Source organism: Ochlerotatus camptorhynchus, unplaced genomic scaffold (genome assembly GCF_037179485.1).
Source record: "Ochlerotatus camptorhynchus isolate MF236.1 unplaced genomic scaffold, CSIRO-AGI_Acam_v1.1 ptg000006l, whole genome shotgun sequence".
NCBI classification, from domain to species: Eukaryota; Metazoa; Arthropoda; class Insecta; order Diptera; family Culicidae; genus Ochlerotatus; species Ochlerotatus camptorhynchus.
The window spans coordinates 3,657,172-3,681,390 of record NW_027040498.1 but is presented as its reverse complement, the minus strand read 5'-3'; the positions used below and the strand labels follow the sequence as shown (position 1 = coordinate 3,681,390).

Sequence of the window (24,219 nt, the reverse complement as noted above, 5' to 3'; positions counted from 1 at the left end):
ATAAGATCTACAACTTTGTGGAACATTTTATTTTTCTAAACTGCATAGAAAAAAAGTTAGAAATTTTATTTTTTGTCCTGAGGAATTTAAATTATGGACGACCCCTTCATCAGATGTGCCTTTTTTCAAATCTAAACTTGTGTGAAGACAGCAACTTGATAAAACTGCATCTTTATGCACTGTTTTAGTTTTTACCTGAAAAACACCCTCCTGGACCACTGTGCAATGCTGTGGAAATTTGTCCTCGATGTTCTTGAAGATGATAGCGGTGCGGAAATGAAATGTATATTAGGGAAAAAACATAAATCACAGAATCTGAGCCTACTGTACGGTACCTACGTTTATGCTTTTGATGCAAATTTTAAGCCTCTTCTATTAAGAGAATCAAGCAAGATTTTTTTTTTTTGTATAATTCTCCTAATAGAAGGGGTTTACAATTTGCAACAAAAGGCATAAAGTTTTGTACGGTATGGCATGCTCAGTGCTTGGAATCAATATTCGGCGACTGTGTTAGGGAAACCACTTTTTCCCCTCGTTTTATGATGTCAAAATTACGCATTTTCGTGCACAAAACGCACATTACTTTTGGTTTATTCAATAGATAATACAAAAAATCGAAATTTAATTGGGGGAATTTCTTGCTCAAATTTTTCCAATCAGATATTCGCGATCAATCATATGAGGTCGAGTTTCGAACGCCTTTGGATACGGTTGTGTCTTAAGTTTGTTCTCTGTTTAGTGCGTGCATTCGCTTTCATAGTTTTCGGCTGAATTTGCCGGATTAGCGCTGGCACTCTGCCTCCCGGACGGTTATACGTGTGTGAGTGGTGGTTTTCTCACTTTCCGAGAAGTTTTAGAAAACAGGATTCATCATGTTTGCAAACAACAGAAGATTTGACGCTATCTGCGTTGTTTGATTTTTTCTTCCGGTCCAGAAATGTGTGGCATCGTGAGCGATAATTTTAATTTTAGTTTATTTATGCGGTGATGATGTTGGTTCACTTGCAACAATTTTTGAAAAAAAATTAAGTGTTTTCGAACGAAAGTGTACCAAAAGTGTTTCTGAACGTGTTTCGCAGTTGGTTGTGGTGAAATTCGTTCATTCCCGGTTGATTTTGGAAATCCGTATCACAAAATTGCCCACCGATTCCTTTTTTTTTGCCGTTCGGCGACGTCGGATGTGCTTTCGCGAGAGTGACAGTTTCTTTGCACGGGTGTGTTTTTTTGTAACTAGCGTAAGTGTGCCTGAGATTTGCATTGAGTGTCGGAGATTGTAAGTAATCTGAAGGATGCCTCGCTGGATACGCCCAAGACTGGACACCCAGTAGCTGGTGGCCATGAACGGTTCCTGGGGAAAGCACTAGATGCGACCCTCCTCCCAGATGACCATGGCAACACAGGAAGTATTGGTATTGGAAGGAAATTGCTTTTAGATATTTTGCAAACAGTGACAGAGAGCGGACATGAAGAACCTGAGCAGGAAAACGCGGTCCCAGATCATTTCATATTAAAAATGTATGGTAAGATCGCTTGTTTATCGTGTATTTTGTAAAACTTTTCGTTGTCGTCGGTGCCGAGTCTGAATAGTTATAAAAACTTGAGTAACGCTATTATGTGATATGAGGGGCTCGGTGGCCTTAGAATAACCGTTTTTGCTTACTGAGCAGAACATCATGAGTCTAATCTCAAGCCCATCCACATTCAAGATTCGTCAATCGTTTTATTTGTTAACATGACTACATGGTAATAACAGCAACTCGATGATTAAAAAGGAGCTCGTCTGCCTAGTGGCAAACGTTTTTGCTTACTGAACAGAAGACCGTGGGTTCAATCCCAAGCTCCTTCGCGTTATATGATTGTTAGGACATCAATTCAGCTTATCGTTTACCAAAACGAACCCTGCTGTAAACCCAACCCTATTACCCAATATCCCAGTGATTCCTCGTGGAAGTGCAGAGGTGTTCTCGGCTTCCATCAAAGCGAGTGTCACGTCAACACATTCCTACCCCTTCCTTTCTTGACCTGTGTTCGGGCGCGGCCGGCGCTGGTATTGCCTAGTTTGAGATCACCAGTTTTTACACATTGAGGATGATTGCTAGTCCCAAGCATCGTCTTCTCTGTGTAATTACAGCTGGTCTGGCAATAACAGAGTAGCAACCGTGGGCGGCAATCATGCTCATGCTCATGCTCATGCTCATGGTCATGCTCATGCTCAGATATTCGCGATCAATCATATAAATTCGAGATTTTTTTTTTTTTGCTTTTTCTAGCGCCCTGGAGAAAACCTCACGAAGTGTTTCTGGTTAATTGATAAGGTCATGTGGTATTCGGTCATTGCGAGAATGTTTATGCACCACTTCAATACTGTTACGCATTTGACCACAAACATTTGGTTGATGGTTACATTATCAAAGAGTTTTGGGGGTGATGTGGCTGCCAGCTGAATCCGATCAGCGGTTGAGGGCAGTATTGATAGCTAACTGCTTGCGGGGAGCCTTTCGTTGTGTACTGGAGAACACCACCACTCACCACTCGCGGTGAAGGCCCACGCACATTAGAACCGGATCGGACGCGTTGCGGCAACGTGACAGCTAAATCTATTGTCTAACTGTCAAATTTACGTCAACGCAACGCAAACGGATCTAATGTGGGTGGCCCTTGATTGAATGAACAGCGTTCGTTGAGACCGGATGGAATGCAATTTTGAAATCTGTGTTAGGGAAAGCGCTTTTCGCTGGCAATCGGTGACCATTTTATGATCATAGAAACACTTGCGTGCAATTTTCAATACTGACATTTTGAAAAAAAAAAAAATGATAAATCCTAAATCTTAACAGATTTGTAGAAAAATTTCTTATCGATCTGCGTATTCAGAATTAAAATCCATCATCTCTGGATCAAAATCAGATCACTTTCATGCCGCGACCGACTTTGGATTCTGAAATTGCACCCCCAATGTTGACTTAAAAATGTAGGGCATGTTAGATTTAAACATATGGGAATCGATTGATGACCTTGACAAATCAAGCTTAGGACCTAATGCAATGTTCAGCTTGAAATGTCCAACAAATACTCTTTATCAAATTTATGGTGGTCCTGAAAATGCTGATGGTTGAGTAATGCTGAGCTATTAGGGTGTTCAACACGGATGAGGCTGGCGAGCTGTATGTTGTTTGGAACGAGGGTGACGCGCTTGACATAGGTGGCCAACAGTGATTCACGAAGATTCTACTTTTTTAAACAAAACAATGTCCGAATGTTATTCAGAGGCATAGTTTGTGCTCAACAAATTTTACACATAATTATCTTTAAAGTGGTACCAAAAGGTCAGAATTTGGTAAGCAACTGACAAAGCTACATCGTAAAACGGTATTTTTTCATCAATACTTTGCAAACAAAATACCTTATGTCAAATATAACATAGTCAAAACGTTGTTTCACATGCATACTTTGTTCCAAAAGATTCAAATTCTGTCAAATTATGACAAAGTTATGGCAGGTTGAATATTATTTTCTTTAAATTAAGATCATAGTTTGTGCAGAATTAGACAGCTGCTGATTTCTACAAACATTTTACGAATTTAGTTATGAAGAGGTTGGTACAAAGAGATCCAAAATTTGATGATGGTTAACGATGATTTTAGTAAAAGTCATTTCTTAAAGGTCAACAATCCATCTTCAAGACGTATGCACCACCTCTAAATCAAAATAAACTTATTTCATACTCGAGGTCATCTGTTTCCAAGCCATTTAGAACCAACAAATCAACGAATTTAAGGGCCTTATGAACATTTGAAAAATAAGCCGCACACTAGTGTAAAGGGTGTCCCACATCCAATTGCATCACGAAAAAAAAACGCTGTAGAAAATTACCCACTGGGTATTTTCTCTTGATATTTTGGGTAGAGTTAGTTTAGAGTGTAATGTTTACACTGTATTTTATAGCTGTCAGTTTTTCAAAAGTTGGAAAAAATGGCGACACCCGAAAAGCAGATTTTGCGCAAACCTGGAAAATCCTCAACTCTCTCATCGAGACATCGGACAACAACTCGGAATCGTGCAGTCAACGGTGAGTCATGTGATAAAACGTTGCTATGAAACTCTGAGCTTCGAACGGAAGGAGAAATGCGGTCAAAATGGATGTTCTATTAATGAGCAGGATCACAAGTGTGTCGTGAAAGCGTTTGAGCGGAATCCCTATGCTTTGGTCAGGGATGTGGCCAAAAAGTTGAATCTGTCCAAGTCTTTCGTTCAGAGAGCCAAGGACCGGGAGGGACTGCATACGTACAAAGTGCAGAAGGCTCCAAATCGTGACGAACGGCAAAATACGGTGGGAAAGTCACGGGCTCGGAAACTGTACACCCAGATGCTGACGAAGCTATATTGTATCATCATGGATGATGAGACTTACGTCAAGGCGAACTTCCGGCAGCTTCCGGGGCTACTGTTCTTCACCGCCCAGCACAAGTTTGATGTTCCGGAGGAAGTAAGGAAGCAGAAACTTTCAAAGTTTGCCAAGAAATACGTAATTTGGCAAGCGATCTGCTCATGTGGCAAACGGAGTGCGCCGTGCATGACTACCGGGACTGTAAACGGGGAGATCTACCTCAAGGAGTGTCTATAGAAGCGTCTCCTTCCTCTGTTGAAGCAACACGAGGGCCCTACGATCTTCTGGCCGGATCTAGCTTCGTGCCACTATTCAAATGTTGTCCTGGAGTGGTACGAAGCCAACAGGGTCACTTTCGTACCCAAGGACATGAAAAACCCCCCAATGCACCGAAACTAAGGCCCATCGAAAAATACTGGGCTATTATGAAGCACGCACTACGGAAGCATCCCAAGGAGGTCAAATTTGAGGAAGACATGAAGAAAAAGTGGGATTCCGTACAGAAGAAGCCGCAGCCAGATGTTGTACAGAACCTAATGAGTGGAGTTAAGCGTAAGGTGCGAGCGTACGGTTATGGAATGGAATAAATATGCCAAAAGCTTACTAATGGGTTATATTGTATTGCCTGAAAGTTTGAAAAGGATCGGTCAACTAGGTAATTTTCTACACCGTATTTTTTCCGTGATTCAATATGATGTGGGACACCCTTTACACCTTCCCACACCCGCCAATTTTAAAAGTAGAGTTGTGTCATGTGAAGATATTTACTACCGATAGGTTATGGCTTGTCAGCCAGGGTCATGGACCCCTTGCAGCCCACCCTCCTTTTTACGGCTATGGTGATTTATGGTCTATAAAAAAATTATTGTTTAAATTTTGAACACTTATTTTTGTCAAAATTAATACTGAAAAAGTTTACTGTGCATATTGTTGCATGAAAAAACTTTATTTTTCCCTACAACTTCGACTCAAACGACATTACGGATAGAAGTGACGTTTTCGTACTTTGATTTAATAAAAAAATGTCGAATATGCCATTTTGAATAAAAGAATTCATTCAAAATACCCGAATTTTAGCACAAATGTAAATGATTGACCATCAGCGCTAAAATTTGTCATTGTCATTGAAAGACTTCATGCGATATTGACAAAATTATTCCTGGCATCAGCACTGGAAGAATCAGATCAGAGATTCTCAAAAAAATCCTGCGTCAAAATTTTATTAATATTTTCGATAATTCACCTGGTAACAAAAAATAATTTCGTGCATGTTATGTCACATTATGGCTATCCAGGCAATACCCATAACAAACTATTATGCAAAGTTTCATGCAAATCTGGGAAATTTGATGTAAAAAATTCTGAAATGTCGAGTCAAAAGTTAACTATACAAATAGGGAAATCTATTAAAAACGGTTAGAGAAAAATGTCGTAAAATACCAGGCGTCTCCATCAGTTCATTGAATTCATTGGAGCTCATATTTTGCTTCACTTTTGTTTAAGACTAGCGTGAACATATTTGATGATGGAAAATATTTGATTACACGTTACATTACAGTGGGAAAAACATTATTATTATAATTCCATTCATTATTACCCTGAAATGCATTCCTGTTGCTAAAAGTTGTGGCAACGAAACTGAAGTGTACGTTTTCGGATGCGACAGAGCTATGTTACTATATCTCTGATATTGATAAACTTTTATTAAATTAAAAAAAAATAGTAAACAAATCTATAAACATGCACGTTATCATGAGATTGATAAAACAAAAATCAGATGTGAAGAGTTGTAATTGTGAATCTACTACATTACATCTAGATAATGCTCAGGGGTGTGGAAATAACAGTAGAGGCCTTTGATACATGGAACAGGCTTGTGATAATACAAACGGATTTTCAATAGTTTGCTATACTTGAATTACATGCAAACCTTCCGCACCATTTCCCGTAGCTAACTTAAACCTCATTTGTCCACAACTGAGTGACTTTCATTCAAAATAACAAACAACAAACTAATCATCTAACCACCCACCACGGCTTCTACTGTTGCAACCACCTGTGACCAACACAGCCACGAACCTGCACCGAACCGGGGTGCGGCTGTGTGGGTGAAGTAGCTCAGGTGCCCAGCGCACTGGAAAGGCACCACACACAATCACCTCACCAGGTCTCTCGACACCTCCGCTACACTGACTGACCAGGAGACCACTAACATTCAGTTGAGTTTGAACTTTCGGTGCGTACGGACGTGTTCTCGTTTCGCGTCGCCGTCGTCTTGAATGCGTTGCGCGCCGTTCACTGTTAGAATCTTGAGTGTTATGTGTTGTTTGATAGAGTCAGTTCCCTTCACCGTGTAGTGCGTCTCTTTCGTTCCTTCGTGCGTGGGATACGGCGAGGAAAGGTGTTTTCTTGACCATATTTATTTATTATTTTCTTGCCTTCAAGTTCGTGGGCTGGTATACGTGTGTGGATGTGGCTGGTGGAGTTCTGCAGGGTGAATTAGCTCCATCCAGCAGCAGCAGCAGTGTTGTGTGTGGTGTTCCAAACAAGGAAAAGTGAAGAAAACGAGCAACCAAAAGCAAATAGTTTTTCACAGATTTTCGGCCGACGACCGAAAACGGCAATTTAATTAAGTTTGGTTCTGTGCAACGTGTAACCCGTGAGGTGTATTTATGGTGTGCTGTTTGAATATTGCTTTTTGATATCTTCGTTGTTCGTTGGTGACCTGTGTCTGGCGGAGTTTCTCAATGAGGATCCTTTAGCAGAGCGAAGCAAACCAGAAAGTACGCCAAAATGGGAATCAATTTTCTTCTAGCTCCAACGATTGGAGTGTTCCTGATACTAGGTAAGTGAGGCGAGCGTTCGCTGCTGTTTGATAAATTGGCGACGTCGACGCTGCTGGCCTACGATATACATACTACAATCTCAGGGCTCTGCTTCTGCTGAGTATACACACAAAGTGAGTCATAGGTTGGAATTTCACCACGGAGACGACGACGACGATGATGGTTGTTGATGATGACGATGGCTGTGAATGGTTTAGAGCGTGGCGAAGGTGGCAAAAGAGGAACTACAATAACTCTGCAGAACTAGCTTGGCCCCTTTCGTGACGTTCTGTTGTTCAACGTACGGTGGGCTTAGCGCGGTTAGGTGAAATAAGTGTTCTAACATAACTGTTTTGTTGTTGATGGATTAAAAAAAAAGAAATGAAACATGGATACGCATGGCACTTCGTTTTTTTATAAACTTGTTCAATTGAGTTTAAGGCACCAACTTCAATTCAATAAACAAATTACATACACCCATCCGGGAAATGTAAGATTCTATTACAGATTTGCATGTAAAGTATGCAGAATTTGCAATGTTTCGCAACATGAACAGACTCTGTAATGTGGTCGCCAAAAGGTTTTTCAATAAATTTTGTAATTTTAATGTTAGTTTATTTTTCGAACAAAGTTTGTTTCCCGAAATGCATTGCAGCTCATGAAGGTGCAATACAAAAATATGCATTCTTTAAAAAAACTTACTTGTACATTGCAGTCCATTGCAAATACTGCCATTATATTTGTTGTATGAAACATATACAGAGGATGTTATAAATCCAACCTCACATTGGATTTAAAAGAAATTTGTTTGGCGTGTAGTTTTCAGTTCAGTTAAATGACTCTGATGATGATTATAGTGATTTACCACCCACTGTAGCATGAAAATAAGTCCGATAGCAGTGGGCATTCTTCTATGTATGTCTTGATCAAGCTTAATAACCTCTGGTTGTCCTCAACATGTCGCTCTATGAAGGGCCAGAAAACGGATTGGGTGGATCGATAGGCAAAGTCGCCTATCCGCATCTACGGAACAGTAAAGAATCTCCTTTCAGCAACATGATCGCACAATTGGTCAAAAAGATGAGCCTCCAAACAGTAAGATGCCCAAATGAGTGAGGAGAAAAGCCCGTCCTTTATCCACGAAACGTTATCAACAGGGAGTTGGCATTCCCACTCTCACCGTTCAAATCGCTTCAATCGGGTGTCCTGATGGTTGCTCCCAATCTCAGCATTGTTTTGTGTTTATATACGAGCAATAATACATATTAAAAATATAATTATAAAAATTAAAAATATAATAATTTCGACTTCCATTATCTTTGTATGATGATATTGAGTTACTAGTTGCGTCTTATAAAACCGTAATACCATTGTTTGCGGGTATTTTCTTAACGAGCATCACTCCATTGTCGTATCGCATGTGCTCTATTTTGCAGCTCTTCTTTCATTTTTACTTTGTTGTCTCCATGGTACTGGAAAAGATTTAGATAAATGCATTATTAGTCACGGGTGGTTAATTAGTGTGATGGTGTAGAAAAACCCTACTTAATCATTCATTTTCATTGGTATGAATAAATTTGGCCAGCCTTTAAAATACACTTGTTTTTTGCATTGCAATTTAATTTAAGGATAAAATTTAGAGTACTGATCCTAATACTTTATCTTTTGAAAGTATCTGTTTATGGGACGTAAGCCTGGTTTTTTTAAAGCCATTTGGACTGACTCCGTATTACTCAGCTTTTAACGATGTCAATTGATTCTCAACTTTTCTTAAGTTTTGATTTATTGGGAAAAATGTAGGTTGCTTAAAAAGTGCAAGTTAAAAAATTATGTTGAAACTGATTTTTTACAGACAAATTTATAAGATCCATACATAAATTGTTTTTGTTATTAAATAACTTTCAAAAGTTAAGGATTGTGTCCCAAGCACGACCGCATTGTTGACGTACGACTACAGGATTCGATTTTGCTGCTCCATTAAATAATCTAAATATATTATTTATTAATAACAAAATAAATGGTTTAGAAATTTGAGCAATTCAATCATATATTTTTTTAAATTAGGCATTTAATGAATAAGTCCTAAAATAAGATCCAATTTCATAATTAGGTTCCAAACATGCTCACTCAACTTTCGGAAACTTACTAATTTTAGTCATGGCAGCACAACTTTAGAAATCAAAGTTCACCTGACATCACAAATCTTTATGTTATTCAGAACTATGACAGACAAGTGGTTTTCAACTAAAACTTATGTAAGTTAACTGAAATTCACAGACACATTTGAAACTTTTCCAAAGACAGCAACCTTCTATGTTGCAGAGCAGTCAAGTTAAAGCAAGCAATCAGAAGTCAAATGATATATAAGCGCCGAAAGATATGAGAATTCTGATCTGAGCTGCCCATTATACAATAGGTATCTTATCCATCTGAATAAATCGAGTCAAAATACTGAAAACGAAACTAACTCAGAGTTTGAGTCACTTATACTCATTCGTATGGAGACATTTCTAAAAGCGTAGGTAACTCAGCGAAATTTCTCCATACAAATGAGGAAAAGTGACTCACTCTCTGCCAGGCATGGAAAATCATTTACATTCATTTGATGCAATCATTTACATTCATTTGCCTCTAACTTTTTGCATCAACAGCAATTGGCAAAATGATGTATAGAGCTTTAGTAGGTTTTGTTATTAGCTACAACTTTTGCCCATAACTCAAATCTGTATCTCTTATGCATCACGAATTAGAGCGGGCAGAACTTGTTACTATTTTTCAGTGAATGTAAAATACATTCACTGAAAAACAGTAGTGGCTTCTGTTCGCTCTGATTCGTCATACATAAGAGATACGGATTTAAGTTGTTAACAAAAGTTGTAGCTAATAACAAAACCTACCAAAGTTCCTTACACTATTTTGCGGAATTCTGTTGATGAAAAAAGTTAGGGGTAAATGAATGTAAATGAATGCACGAAATGAATGCAAATGATTTTCCATGCCTGCTCTCTGCATAAGATTCGTTTACAGTGAACGTAGACTGCACACTTAGAAAACGTCATGTAAAATTCCCAAGCAACACGGCTTGTCATAAAGAAGTTGAAAATACTTTGTAATGACAAACGCAAAGAATCACTAGTACTTTAATATACATCATTTAATACATTTATACAACCTAAAAAGCGCAAGACGCGGAGGTTATACAACTAAATACTGGTCTTATAACATGTATTTTGGAAACATCATAAAAACCAGCGACAAAAAAAAACAATAAAAAAATCTTGAGCATGGGATTCGATCACTGGTCCTTGGCGTGGTAGACTTGTTTCTACCTAACTAGACCAACACCGCTTGATGATAGGTTTGTTATAAGTATGTATCATGTTCTTGCCAATGGCATGAAAATTATTTTCTCGTTCAACACGCCTTCGATCCGTCATGAAGACGTTTTGTTAGTAGCAAAGCGTACATCTAATAGCCAGAATGTTATTAAAACGTATTTTCAACTCCTTATAAGACAACCTGCACATTTTCAGTTGTATTAATCTATGAGATGTCATAAAAAAGTATTTTCAACTTTCTTTATAACAAACCTCCGAATACCTCATAAGAAACTGTCAATCACGGCATGAAGAGACAGTCCGGCTCAAATGCACCGTCAATGTTTACGTCAATCTGGATTGATTTTGTATACGACAAGTTTTATAGTGGTATTAAAACTGTAAGATGCACGTTCAAATAACATTTAAAGATAAAAGCAAAAGAAAACTATTTTAGAAAATGTTGAATCGAAGAAGTATGAAGAAAACATCTTTAAACCTCATATATAACGTAGGATGTTTTCTGCATCTCTTATAATACATTTATACAACAATCCGTTCTAATTCTTTTTCAAAAGATGTTTTATGTGTTACTTGGGTTGGGAGCTCTGAGAGAGTCAGAAACCTGCTTTCTGGTCACTGCCAAGTTAATGCATTGAATTTCATCGAAGAACAACAAATCAAATAGACTGGCAACTCTTCCATTTTCTAATACGAACACTATGAGACAGGTACAATCACGTCATTTGCCACTCAAAGGTAAATGCTTCGAACGAATTTTGTAGCAAAGATCACATCCTCAGAAGAAGGGTTTGTTATTGTTATTTATTAATTTATTTGTTAAGGCTCAAACGTATTAACTTTACAGAGCCGAGGATTCTTGGTCACTAAACAATACATCTGAAAAGTACACAGCAAAAAAATAATTTTGATATCACGTCAAAGTGGATGCACTACAATCATGTCGAAAATATGGTGTAATATTACTTGCTAAAAAGGACAAAATTATCTGTAATACAATGCATGAACTGACATTACGCTGCTTTTACTGCATTTGTTTATTTATGTGGTCATAAAAATTACATGAAATTTTCGACATGATTGTAGTGCATCCACTTTGATGTGATATCAAAATTATTTTTTTGCTGTGTACAACACAATAAACACTTTATCTTTCGCTATCCAAAAAGCCTACTCCATCAGAACTGGAGCCGTTTCCAGTGGTTTCATTGTATGGCAGTTACGCCAAGAGGGGTCCGAGCGCTTCCATTGCAGCAATGGACGCAAAACGGGGTCAGCACTCACACATCGACCGAAAGAACTGCTGATGAAGAACAATGAGGAGGACCACACAATGGTTGCTGCCGAGAAAACAGACGATCGCGTGGCACACATCGAGAGTAGCCTGCTTTGAGTGAACACTGAAGAAGGGTTTGTGTATTTGCTCATTTTTCTATGCGTTGCTTCCACCTTCACTCAAGCGCAGCGCTATTGTATCTGTCACTTGGATTCTGGCAAAGTTGCCAGTCTTCTTGATATGATGTCTTCAATTTAATGCAACTTGCACACTGAGCTTGGATGGTCATCCAATAGGCCTTATGCATCTGAAACAATTTTTTTTTCTAGCCGAGATGGCAAGTTACACTGAAAGCGAATCTTATTCAGAGAGTGACTCGTTTTTACTTATTCGTATGGAGAGATTTCTAAAAGCGTAGGTTACTCGTGCTCTGAGTGACCTACGCTTTTAGAAATTTCTCCATACGAATGAGTAACAGTTACTCATAACTGAGTAAATGTGACTCACTCTCTGAGTTAGTTTCGTTTTCAGTGTAAGCTTTTAGAACTGTATTCATACGAATGAGTCAAACTGACTCACAATTGAGTAAAAGTTTCTCACTCTCTGAGCTAGTTTCGTTTTCAGTGTACGCTTTTAGAATTGTATTCATACGAATGAGTAAAACTGACTCGCAACCAGAGCGTAAAATTATTGACTGCTTCGGCTGAGTGTGAAAGTACTGATCTATTCAATCCATTGCTCTATCCAGACCGTATGTACCAAACGGTAATGGGGTGTTTACATCTGTGCAGATTTACTCGCGCTAGTGTACTCGCCAACTAGCACGAATTTCAGTTGCTCCTGAAACTTCAAAGTTGTAGACGCAGATGCCCTGTTTACATTATGCTGGTGATCGTTTTTGCTAGCAGCAAGCTCATTAGCGCTAGTGAACCAGCCTAAGAGTAAAAATCCCATAAAGGATGAGGCAATGAAAGAGGCAACAAAAACATTCTGTCACACACAAATAGGCGACTCACGCCTTCGCTCACACAGCATGCAATTGAGGCATTTTTCTATAGAAAATGTACGCTCAGTCATTCAAAACGTGCTGACTGAGCTACTGACTGAGTGCTCTACTGTCAGTGACTCGTTTACTTCCCAATCATTCAGACGGCAGTGAATTATGAGGCGGATGGCTGTTCATATTCATAAGAAAATGACTCATTGAACCTGAATGTTTTGCGCACTGCTCGCAACGAACACCCTTTTATAGCACCCGGCAGTCAAACGATGATTGCAGACAAATTTTCCTGAATTCAATTCTTGAGGGTATGCAAGGTCTTAAAAACTCATCCCAAACCCGTTCCACCTCTCAGAGACGAATGTGATGACTATCGGCTCTTAATCACCCCACAGGAGAAAGCAAATGTATCCGGCGGATAAGATTACAGTACATCAGATTTTCTCAGCGCTGAAATGCACCAAGAACATGAAGGCTCCCGGGTTTGACGGCATATTCAACTTAATCTTGATGAAACTGAGCATGAAAGTGCAGTCTCTTTTGACCGCTGTCTTCAACAGATGCTTGGAGCTGCACTACTTTCCAAGCGTCTGGAAGGTAGCAAACCCGGTAAGGGTCCGAAATTGTCTTCAATCAACCTGCTTTCAGTGCTGAGCAAATTGTTTGAGAAACTCATTCTGAATCGTTTGCTCAAGTTTGTCGAGGAAAACGACATTCTCCTTCCGGAACAGTTTGGGTTCAGGAAGGGTCACTCCACCAATCTCCAGTAACAAAGCTGTATCCAAGTTCACAGCCATGGCCTTGCTAGACGTTGAAAAGGCGTTTGACAATGTCATTATGACGGACTTCGGTACAAGTTTCGTAGCTTCAACTTTCCATTACATCTGGTTAAAATCACCCGTAACTACCTCTAGAATGGTTGTCTTTCAGACACGTTTTCCATCCCAGCAGGTGTTCCGCAAGGAAGTCTGTTGGGCCCTTTGCTTTACAACATCTACACTTTCGGCATTCCTGGGTGTTTTTCCTGTTCGCAGATGATACCGCAATACGCGTCAAAGGAAGGAAGCCTCGCGAAATTACAAACAAACTTCAACGATGGCTTGACACCATTGCTGATTCCGCCACCACGTGGCCATCTTGTACTGTAATCATGGATGACATAAGGGTTGAGTGGTCTGGCTAAGTAACCTATCTAGGGATTTTGTTCGATGAAAAGCTCCTTTTCCGTTCGCATGTAGCGAAAACTGTAGTCAAGTGTTCTGCCTTGGTAGGATGTCTGTATCCGCTGATTTGATTTAAAAAAATAAATTGATTGATTTTCAATAGTTAATCATTGATTAACAACTGTCTTTTTATTCCAAACAAATCTTACATTCAATCTTAATAAAATTGTGGAATTTAAATGGAATTTTATTCCTAAATGACCATGTTATAAACGTTCAAAACCTGACACTATTTCGTCACATTTTTTTTATTTGCATCCCCGTAAAGTCCATATAGACGTAGTACTACGTCAAAAGGTTTATGGTGAAACATGAGTTTATACAAGTTCTCAATATCTTGTATAATCTAGGCTAGTGCAGATTGTCAAAAATTATGTCAGTTTAGAATTTTGACCTAAAATATATGTTTACATAGAATGAATTCTGAGATTATTTTCTAAGCAATTAAGGTATATTTCAATTTTTCCTTTTAACAGTAGATTGGATAGCTGTTTGACTCTAGATTTGACGTTTTAAAGTTGACCAACATTGTTTTTAGAAGCTATAAGCAGAACTTAAAATTCTCGACGGATCAGACTGATTGCGATGCGTCGCACCATTTAATTCATTTCACCTAGCTGACTTCTGAAGAAATGTCACTTGTTTTGTATCTCTCTTAGCAGCTCTCTAGAGAAAGCCGATGGAGAGAATCGATCAACATTGAAAGGCCTTTTTCTCGTGTGGCGCGAGAAATAATCAATTTCACCCAATATCCTGTATAAAAATAAATCTCCAATGACGCTCAAAATATGGATCACAACAAGCACACTCTCCGCAAATGCATTCTTCATTCTTCATCAATTACTCAAACCCACCGTGAGCTTGCTCACTGAGCCCCATCGTCACCACTAACTACATCTTTCTCCTCTCCCCCTTCACCACCACCACTCAATGATTCAACCATTGCCCCTTGGAACAACCGACGATCAAAGGGGCGTTTAACCATCATCATCATCATCATCATCATCATCATCATCATCATCATCATCATCAACAACAACATGAGCAAATGGAGCTAGGTATGAATCAAACCCAACGAGAAGCGCTAGGGCCACCGATGATGAGTGGAGCAAAACATTCAAACACAACAAACCGAAAGTGATGAAGATCGCGAGACGTTTGCAATTGGTATTGGTGTGGCTAGCTGTTGTCCCCCGCAACGTTCTCACTCACCCTCGCAGCGGGACGCATGATCGTCGACGGTCTTTCATTTCCAATGCAATGTTCAATTCATCTGCGTGCGACACCTGACTAATTTCGAATAATGTGCCAACCGGAGTGGAAAAATGTGGGAGAAATCTGAACTGCGCCTAGCAAGTGCATGCTTGAGAGATGAAAATGAAAATCGAAATTGATCGAGCTCGATCGAGCGTCAGAAATAATGCGAATCAAACAAAAAAAAATATAGTAAAACTGATTGCGGTGGTTGTGCGCAACGAAATCTGAACAAACAAGCTAACATTCAGGTGGGTGTGTGCGTGTGTTAGGTAGATGAAGGTAGATTTGAAGTCTTCTTGTGTGAAAATCGTAGCAAGTAGAAATGATCGAGGAAAACAAGGTGCGCGTGAACTGGAGAGAATGAACACCGCGGTCAAGGCAAAGGACAGGACAGGACAGGAAAGGAAAGGAATAAAAATGCTAATGTACGAGTGTGAGACGAAAACGGTCAAGAAAGTAGAGAAGGTAAAGCCAGAATAAAGTACTGATGGGGAACATAAGAAGACGGCCAACAAAGAAAAGAACGCAAACCAGGTTGGACGAAAGACCGGGACCCGTTGTTCGGCTACGCCGCCCGGTTAGCATACGGAAATATGCGTATAAGTATGCAAAAGAAGTAAAAGAAGAAGCAAACAAACACGTGAGAAGTAAGTGGAAGACCGACCTGCTCTGCTGCTGGCCGGATTGGAATGAGTTGGGTGTGTTGCCGCCGGTCGCATTATGATGGTGTGGCAGCAAGCAGAAGACGAGCGAAGTGAAAAAAGGTCATCCAATTCCATCAATAAAAGCGAATTGGATGTCCGCTAGTCTAGAAAGCGAGGAAACTTTAACGATTTTGAATGATGATGTTGATGATGATGTGGGGATGGCGGGGATGACGCCGAAAGGAGATAGTACGGGTCGTTGGGGAGTATCAAAAGATTTCAACGAGATTTTGGCGCAGTCTTTCGTTTTGCTTGGGAGTGGAGGGAGGTGGAGTGAGCTCTGGTATGGCCAAAAATGGGATCAACATTCCATAAACATAGACATTCCAAAAAACCAGTCTCCTGGAGATGGTTTATCTATTTGATGGTTTGGTGTAAAGCGCGTGAAAATTGATTGCTTTTTACTAATGACATGCGAAAGCAGCTTTTATCTGATTAATTTGAAAAAAAACACATAATTTAGCTTCATAACATTTTAAAGCTGTCCCTCTTCCATATTAGAGTAAAACCCGCTTGGTGCATCGCTTCTGAAATAATGAAACCAGTCGGACGATGCTCCCCAAGACACAATTTTGGTTTTATGAGGGTTCTGTAGACTTGTAAAATGCTGTAAAACCTCGCTGAAACTTACAATGTTAATTAAGACCTTCAGGTTTGGCCGTACACCTTCTTTCTTATGCTACGCATTACTGTGCATTGACCGATGGGGTTGGCCAATTGTTCCGATCCTGATCTAGCCAGTTCAATCAGTCCATGCCAAAAGTGGTTTTGGAGGATTCCCTTCGAACTGATTCCTCTCGCAATACGAATCTGCCAGAATATCAATTAAACGATGAAACAGGAATCCACCGATTCAACCCAAAATGCCATAGAGTAGCGTTTCTTAAACTTTGGGTGCACTTAGGTGGGAAGCGAAATTTTAGACAGCTTGGTCAGAAGCATTTAAATTTTTTAAACTAAGTTAACTCTATGAAAAGAATATTACTCCCTATAATATGTTGACATTCAACATCATTTAAGAATTGCAAGGCCATTTTTGTAAATAATGGGTTAATGGTTTTTCCGTTTTAAGGACTCTTATATTATTTAAATTCAGCACTATCTTGACACTTTCAGGACATTTTGATGATTTCAATGTCATTGTGGCATTTTAAAGTCAGTGTGCAAAGTTTAATTTTGACTTTCTTGGGTCATTTTTAACGCCTTAGGGTCATTATAACGTTTCAAGATTATACCCTCTCGTAGTGCTTTTTGCTATACCTAATACTTGGTCGGTCTTCTGAAAACACCCCTCCCCGCTAAAGTGCTACGTTATTTGTGCATGTTCCCTTATGCAGTTATTAGGCCATTTTGGAGATTTTAAGATGAAAGTAAATGCTTTTCCTTTGATACTGACTCCATACCCGTTCGAACCACACCCGAATTTAAAATACACCAATACCAACAAGCATTGCAAATTAGCAAAATGGGAAGTATTGAAATTTTGACCATATTCGTAAATACAAAATTATTGTATAGTTATAATAATTCTCCTACTGAAATGACAACTTCAATTCCAAGAAATCAAGTTCAGGGAAGGCCTGCCGATGGACAGGGAAGTCCTACTAAAGTTCAGGGAAGCCTTGCCGTAGTTCAGGGAAGGCCTGCCGAACTTCAGGGAAGTCCTACCAACGTTCAGGGAAGCCCTGCTGAAGTTCAGGAAAGTCCTTCCGAAGTTCAGGGAAGTATTGCTGAAGTTCAGGGAAGTCCTGCTGAAGTTCAAGGAAGTCCTTCCGAAGTTCAGGGAAGTATTGCCGAAGTTCAGGGAAGTCCTGTCAATGTTCAGGGAAGGCCTACCGAACTTCGGGATAGTCTTGCCAAAGTTTAGGGAAGGCCTGCCGTAGCTCAAGGAAGGCCTTCCGAAGCTCAGGGAAGTATTGCCAAAGTTCAGGAAAGTCCTGCTGAAGTTCAAGGAAGTCCTGCGGAAGATCAGAGAAGTTCTGCTGAAGTTCAGGGAAGTTCTGTCAAAGTTCAGGGAAGTTTTGCAACTTCAAGGAAGTCCTGCCAACATGCTTGGCATACACACTCATTTGCTAATAACTTTGCACACAGTTGACGGAACATAATTCTTTTTGAAGCAGTAGATAGAATAGAGTGTAAGCTTGTTATAGATATGTAAAAAAAAAGTAGATTTTAATGCTAGTAGTAAACTGTATTTGTTTTTGCGTTGTAAAAATGAGGTGAGAAATGCTCACTACACATCTCGGAATTTAAGTGTTAAATTGATTAGTGTTGATTCAAATGTTAAGCTTTACCTAATCTTCGCATATCTAAAGTAAACTATGAGCCTAATATATCAATTACTTTAAAGAAAAACAAATTTCAACATCTGAGTGAAAAGTTATTACAAAATGAGCAGTTGGTGTGTACAACTGTGCATGCCAAGCATGCCTGTCGATGTTCAGGGAACGCCTGCCGAACTTCCGAAAAGTCCTAACAAAGTTTAGGGAAGTCCTGCCGTAGTTCAAGGAAGGCCTACCGAAATGCAGTGAAGTCCTGATGAAGTTCAGCGCAATACTGCCGAAGTTCAGAGAAGTTCAGCCGAAGTTCAGAGAAGTTCAGCCGAAGTTCAGGAACGTTCTGCCGAAGTTCAGGAAAGTTTTGCTGAAGTTCAGAGAAATTCTGCCGAAGTACAGGAAAGTTTTTCTGAACTTCAGGGAAGTCCTACCAATGTTCAGGCAAGGCCTGCCGAACTTCGGGGAAGTTCTGTCGATGTTCAGGGAAGTCCTGTCGTAGTTCAGGGAAGTCCTGCCAAAGTTTAGGAAAATCCTGCCATTTCAATTTTTGGAAATCAGGGAAGTCCTACTGAAGTTCAGGGAAGTCCTGCCGAAGTTCAGGGAAATCCTGCCAAAGTTCAGGGAAGTCCTGTCCGAAGTTCAGGGAAGTCATGTCGTAGTTCAGGAAAGTCCTGCCAAAGTTCAGGAAAGTCCTGCCATTTCAATTCTTGGAAATCAGGGAAGTCCTACTGAAGTTCAGGGAAGTCCTGCCGAATTTCAGGGAATTCCTGCCAAAGTTCAGGGAAGTCCTGCCGAAGTTCAGTTAAGTCTTTCCGAAGTTCAGGGAAGTTCAGGGAAGTATTGTCGAAGTTCAGGGAAGTCCTGCTGAAGTTCAGGGAAGTCCTGCGGAAGTTCAGAGAAGTACTGCCAAAGTTCAGGGAAGCAGTGCCAAAGTTCAGGGAAGTTCTGCCGAACTTCAGGGAACAATAAATCAATCTTGTTAAAATTTCTAGAGATAGCAATTTAAGTTATTTTATTTTGCATTGATTTTTTTTTTCGATGGAACGTTGCGTTATTTTGTAATGAATCGATGAAGTGAGTCATTCTGAACCGATCCTTGAACCTTGAGTTATTCTAAGCCATTTTTAGCGTTTTACAGTTGTTGAGCTTTTTAAGGGATTATTTTCAAACAGGTCTCAAATTAAAGGTAAAAGGTCTATTTTAAAATAGTTAAGGGGATCAGCGATGTTTATTTTTTTGTTATAACATTGTTCTACCGCACACACTGTGTGCTCTTTCCAGGTCACTCTAAGCTATTGATGAAACCGGGAGCTATTGATGAAATCCTGAGCAGATCTACGCCAAATGACGAACCGATCTGATGCGACCGTCTCCAGTTTACATGACACTTTGCATGGATGATTTGTATGGTCAATCATTCACATTTGGGCTGAAATTCGTCCCTTTTAATCTAGCAAAAATCTTCAAAATGACGCATTCGAAATTTTTCAACGCATCATATCTCTAAAACGTGACTTCCAATCGAAATTATAGTCGCTATATTTATAGTCTGACGGAGATAAAAACCAGAAAAAAACGGAAACGTAAGTTTTCAAACCAAAAATGTTAGGTAGCACCATAGGCAAAAATTGCTGCTGGCACATGGCTCTGTGAAAAGGTGAAAGTTAAACAAGTCAGCATTGGCATCATTTATTATTTTTTTTTCGAGAAAATTAATCTTATCTCGAACCCCAATTATGATGCTTCTTCAAGTGATCCGCGATGAACATCATCAAAATAGTTATAATTATTCTAATTCAACTCCAGAAATTATAGCACGATCACAATACTTCTCCTACACAATTCAGTACTGCTCGATTGGTTCCGCTCTTTGACAGCTGAAATTTGTTCCCGAAATTCTATCTGCCTGACTAAAAATATAGCGACTACTAAGCTTGTACTAAGCTTCGTTAATTTATACGATTTTCCCTGAAATTCTTAGAAATTGGTCAATTTGTGGAGCCTGAAGAAGTGTTATTATGCTATCGATGAAGTGTCGACATAAAATAAATTCTCGACATTGTCTGGAACATTAAGAAAAGTAGCCATTTATAAAAATGAATATAAATAAAAACTGCAGGTGCTTCACAAAATACCGGTGCATATAAAAAAACCCAAAATTCCTGGGGGAGGGGGCTAGATAATTCTGGAGGGGTCCTCACCCTCTGGGCACCATTATTATCAACGAAAATGCGTAACGGTGTTTAAAGTCTTTCCAGTATTTTTTTTCCACTATTTACCATCTGGCAAAGTGGCATTCGACCTTTTGTCCTCTTTGAATCGTTAGGCTTTTTTTTTTTGATTCAACCTTTTGTCCCCATTCTCATCATTCGACCTTTTGTCCATTAGAACTTTTATCCCCCTTCTCATCATTCAACTTTTTATCCCTCTTTTGAACAATCGACCTTTTGTATCTTAGACCTTTTGTCATTCGACGTATTATGCATAGGACATTTTTATGTTGTCCTTCTTTGAATCGTTCGACCATTTGTCCCTTTTTGAATTATTCGACCTTTATCCCATTCGACCTTTTGTCCCCCTTCTCATCATTCGACATTTTGTCCATTCCTTTTGTTCCTCTTCTCATCATTCGACCGTTTGTACATTCGACCTTTAGTACCTTCGACCTTTTGTCCTTTCGACCATTTGTCATTCGACGTTTTGTTATTCAACCTTTTTTCATACAACCGTTTATTTTTTTCCTTCTTTCTTCCGGCCTTTTGTCTTTCGACTTTTTTTCTGGCGCGTAGAATAGTGCAAAAAAAGCATAGCTACTATGTCACACTGCAGAATACAGAGTTGGCCACAAAACAGCTGCCATAAGATTGTCAATCTCTCAAACAATAAATAACTATTTAATTCGACGTTTGGCTGAAAAACGATATTCTGCAAAGTTGTTGCTTGAGGAAGTTAGACAATTAATAAAAAAAAAGGTTTATCCCATAGTAATTTCCATATAAACTGCATATGGTTTGTGTCAAGTCAGTTTCTGAAAAAATAAGTTCAAATGTTTAGGGGTTTGATCCGATTTGAACGGTTTTAGTACCGTGGAGCGAAATTTACAAATTTTGCATCAGTCTATTGTCCAATCAGATGAGCCTAACCGCTCATTAACAATTCATTTTCATGTGTATAAGTTGTTCTAGGGTTTCCAAACCGTCCTAGAAATCAGATCAGATTCATAGAGTTTAGTCGCATCATTTACAATTGATGTATGCATGTTAGATGTTATAGATTTTTCAAATCGTGCTACGCTTCAGATGAAATTATCTACTAGATCAACCGCGATTGATGCCCTCAGCAACAAAACATGTTCCAGCAGATTCATAGAGTTTATGTGCAAAAATCAAAATCCATTTCCATGTATATTAGGTGTTCTAAGTTCTTCAAATTGTCCTGGCGTTCAGACCAAACGACTTCCAAAAGACGTATAGAGTAGTTGTACACGATAATTTTTTATTTTTATTATTATTAATTTATTTGATAAAGCTCAACCGAATTAACTTTTCAGAGCCGAGGATTCTTGTTCACTATGCAATACATCTGAAAACTATAGTCAAACGGTACAGCACAATACACATTTTATCTTCCGCTATCCAATAAGCCTCCTCCACCAGAACGGGAGCCGCTTCCAGTGGTTTCGTTGTATGGTAGATTCGCCAACGGGGGTCAGAGCGCTTCCATTGCAGCAATGGACGCAAAACGTGATCAGCACTCACACATTCATCACGAAACGGTTGCTTTCCAAAGTCGACGACGCATCGACTGAAAGAACTGCTGATGAAGAACAATGAGGAGGGCCACACAGTGGTTGCTGCCGAGTAAACAGACCACCGCGTGACACACATTGAGAGTGGTTTGCTTCTGTCGACAGCCGAGTGGGCACTACCGTATGCGTGATAATGTTTGCACCATTGAGCAATGTCAAAATTAAAAAAATTCTCAAAAACTTCTCAGAGTCTTAAACTATGTTAATCATCGATCGAGTTTCCACTTCCTGCAAATACGGCCTCCACACGCTTCCGGAATGCACGGCAGGTTCTAATAATGTAGTCTGGATCCATTTCTCTCCAGGTACTGGTCAATGTTTGTCTGAGGCTTGCTGTACTCGGGTGGCGTTTAGAACAGGCCTTGGCCTTCATGACGCGCCATATTGAGTAATCCAGCGGATTAAGATCGGGGCTAGATGGCGGCCACATATCCTTCGCCCAGAACGGAAGATGTTCCTGCAACCACTTCTGAGTGCGGTTCGAGTGAAATACAACATTTGGCTTCGAACCGTTCTGTTCTTTGATCCACGGAAGAACATAATTACTTAAAATCCCGATGTAGACCTCCGTGTTGACCTTGTCGCCTTCTGGAATGAACACCGGGTCCATTTTTTTGCCATCGGAAGCCACCAATCCAAACACCATAACGCTAGCAGGATGCTTGGTCAGATACACGTTCTTGTGCTCGTCGGCCACGTCTTTTACCGGAAGAGAACTAATATACCGGTCGGTTCTGGAATTTGATACGGGATCGACGGTAAACATGCTCTCGTCGGTGAACAGGATTACCGGATTTTTTCGCTTAAGGAAGTTCAAGATTTTCTTGCATCGTTCGACTCGTAGCTCCCGGATGCGGTTGGTAATCATGTGAGTTTTTTTCCGTGCCCTCGACTTCACCCCGCAATCTTCCTTTACGATCTTCCGTAAAGTCACTGATTCCGTGTCATTGCTTTGCCATTTTCCTTATTGAACGCACTGGATTCAACCGAATCTTCCTTTTGATAGCAGCGATAACCCTCGGAACCCGAGCTGACCTCGGACGACCTGTGGCCACCTTCGTGGATAGTTTTCCTTTCTTTTCTCGGTCTAAAACCCTTTTGACGGTCCACCGGGACACTCCCACGGCGATTGAAATGTCTTTTTGCGACATTTGCACGTGGGACAAATCACGAATACGCTGCCACTTCGTCATGGTGCAACTGTCAAACTAATAGCGAATTTGTTTATTATCGGGGTTGAAACCAGTTCCAACCCAGTGCGAAACCGAACTTTTTGTCAGTGCGAACCCCAACCTGAGTTAGGTTTTAAAAACAAACGATCAAACTGACGTTTGTCAGAAAACAAGCAGACCCGATCTTGATACCCGATCCAGGTTGGAACTGAATAATAAACAAATTCGCTATAAGTAAATCCTTTTCTTTTATACACAGCCTACTACGGTATGAGCTATAGGTTACGTGCATGCAAAAAAAAGCCAAGGCATTGTATGCACAAGTGAAACGGGAACCTTATTTGTACGATGGTGTAAACATTATCACGCATACGGTAATACACGATCATTAAAAGTAGTAAATAACGAATGATAAAAACATCCATTTGCTTAGCCTAAATGTACTACATACAAAAACTTCACAATTTACATTCGAGAAACCCCTGATTATTATCCTTAGGATGACCTAAAAAGGGTTGAAATCAAATTTCGCTGCGCTTAGCTACGCTACCGAACTTACGGCTACGTGATCGGTATGGAAGTAATGAATATTCGACCACATATCCAAAGTATCATTGTATGTTTTATTGAGGTTTTAAAGCATTCTACAAGACTAAATCATGATCTACAGAACCCTCATAAAACCCTATTTGTCAGTTGGGATGTTAAAAACAAACATTTTTGCTTTAGCTTTTTGACCATTTGACTTTGTGTAGCCAAATAATTGCATTATTTTGCAGATGGACGGAAAGCTAAATATTTGATCGTATAATTCTCCAAGCATTACTCACCTCTGTGTATGAAATAAATTGCTATCCACATGGTTTCTGTGAAATTTTTGTGCAATAGCAATTCCTGTATGGAAGTGGATCGTAAACTATGCGCATAGACTCCAAGAATATGCTAGGGATATT

At 39.6% G+C, this 24,219-nt stretch overlaps 1 protein-coding gene across 6 annotated transcripts in view; it reads left to right on the top strand.

The window, feature by feature from the left end:
- Positions 1-6,598: 6,598 nt before the first annotated feature.
- Positions 6,599-24,219, top strand: part of crb (crumbs) — a 149,704-nt gene continuing 132,083 nt past the window's right edge. For all 6 annotated transcript variants that reach the window (XM_065239698.1, XM_065239690.1, XM_065239673.1 and 3 more), the window contains exon 1: positions 6,599-7,232. In XM_065239698.1, the coding sequence (XP_065095770.1) occupies positions 7,181-7,232 (52 nt within the window). In that variant the 5' untranslated portion in view covers positions 6,599-7,180. The remainder of the gene's footprint in view (positions 7,233-24,219) is intronic.